Below are 1,207 nucleotides of genomic sequence, written 5' to 3' on the forward strand. Positions count from 1 at the left end.
AATAAATAAATAAAAATAATAACTCATATACTTTAAAACATTTCTTTCAAGGAAAAGAAGCATTTTTTACTTTCCTCATTCAAGAGAATTTAACCATATAACAAATGTTGTCACCATTTCAATGACACAATTAAATTTCATAAACCATTACTATTAAGTCTTGGGTCCTCTCTACTCTGCTACAGATCATCTGAGACATCAGTCAGGCTGCTACACGATGTCCAACACATCAAAGAGTAATGACTTTGTCTAACTCCCACATATACCTACCTTGCTGAGCAAACATCCTTAAGACCAACACCTGTCCTGACTGGAAGCAATGTAACAAACTAGTTCACACTCAGAGTAGATTTCAAGGCATTTGCTTTGACAAAAAATGCTCCATTCAGCTATAGCTCATCGTGAACCAATCCTTGTTACCTCGCAATCTCCTGGTGGTAATCATAGTGTTCATCCTCCTCCAGCCACTCCACGGACCCCGTGGTAGGGTTGGCCCGCCCGCAGAAGACCTTCATGACACCAAACAGTTCCCCAGTTTTAGGACAGAAAAGCAGCCTTGACAGTTCACTTCTGGTGGACAAGTCTGATAGTCAGGAATCTATCAACCTCTTGATGGCCAAAAATGTGGAGGAAAAAAGGAGACAAGAAAACAAAAAGGAGGGAAAAAAAATGAAGAAATTAGCAAAAACATCAAAGCCACTGAAAGTGTCTGTTAATTGGTATTTTAATCTTTCCAACACAAGTCATTTGGTTTTGTATTCAGCATGTAACATCCGAAGCTACAATAAACTCAGAAAGATGTCTGGAAACTTCTGCAGTCCTCAGTGCTTCCAACAGGGTCAAATGAGCTTCCCGGGTTCAGCTGTGTGCAGCCCCTAGGCAATGGCAAGTGGGAAGGGAGCAGAGGGCTAGGAGGAGAACAAGGTGAGATGGGATGATGCCAAAGAAATGCCACCAGGGCCAGGCATGGTGGCTCACGCCTGTAATCCTAGAACTCTGAGAGAGAGGTGGAGGGGGGTGGTATGCTTAAGATCAGGAGTTTGAGATCAGCCTGAGCAAGAGCAAGACCCCATCTCTAAAAATAGCCAGGTGTTGTAGTTAGTGCCCGTAATCCCAGCTACTTGGGAGGCTAGGGCAAGAGATGGCTTGAGCCCAAGAATTTGAAGTTGCTATGAGCTATAATGCCACAACACTCTACCCAAGACAA

General features: G+C 43.2%; 1 protein-coding gene across 1 annotated transcript in view; it reads right to left on the minus strand.

Moving 5' to 3' along the window:
• PRMT7 (protein arginine methyltransferase 7) overlaps positions 1-1,207 on the minus strand; it is a 50,014-nt gene that overhangs the window by 42,123 nt on the left and 6,684 nt on the right. Inside the window, exon 2 of the mRNA XM_012811098.2 lies at positions 421-608. Within this exon, the coding sequence (XP_012666552.1) occupies positions 421-515 (95 nt within the window). The 5' untranslated portion in view covers positions 516-608. The remainder of the gene's footprint in view (positions 1-420; positions 609-1,207) is intronic.

The sequence above is a fragment of the Otolemur garnettii genome, unplaced genomic scaffold, assembly GCF_000181295.1.
Source record: "Otolemur garnettii isolate 467f Iridium unplaced genomic scaffold, OtoGar3 scaffold00151, whole genome shotgun sequence".
NCBI lineage: Eukaryota > Metazoa > Chordata > Mammalia > Primates > Galagidae > Otolemur > Otolemur garnettii.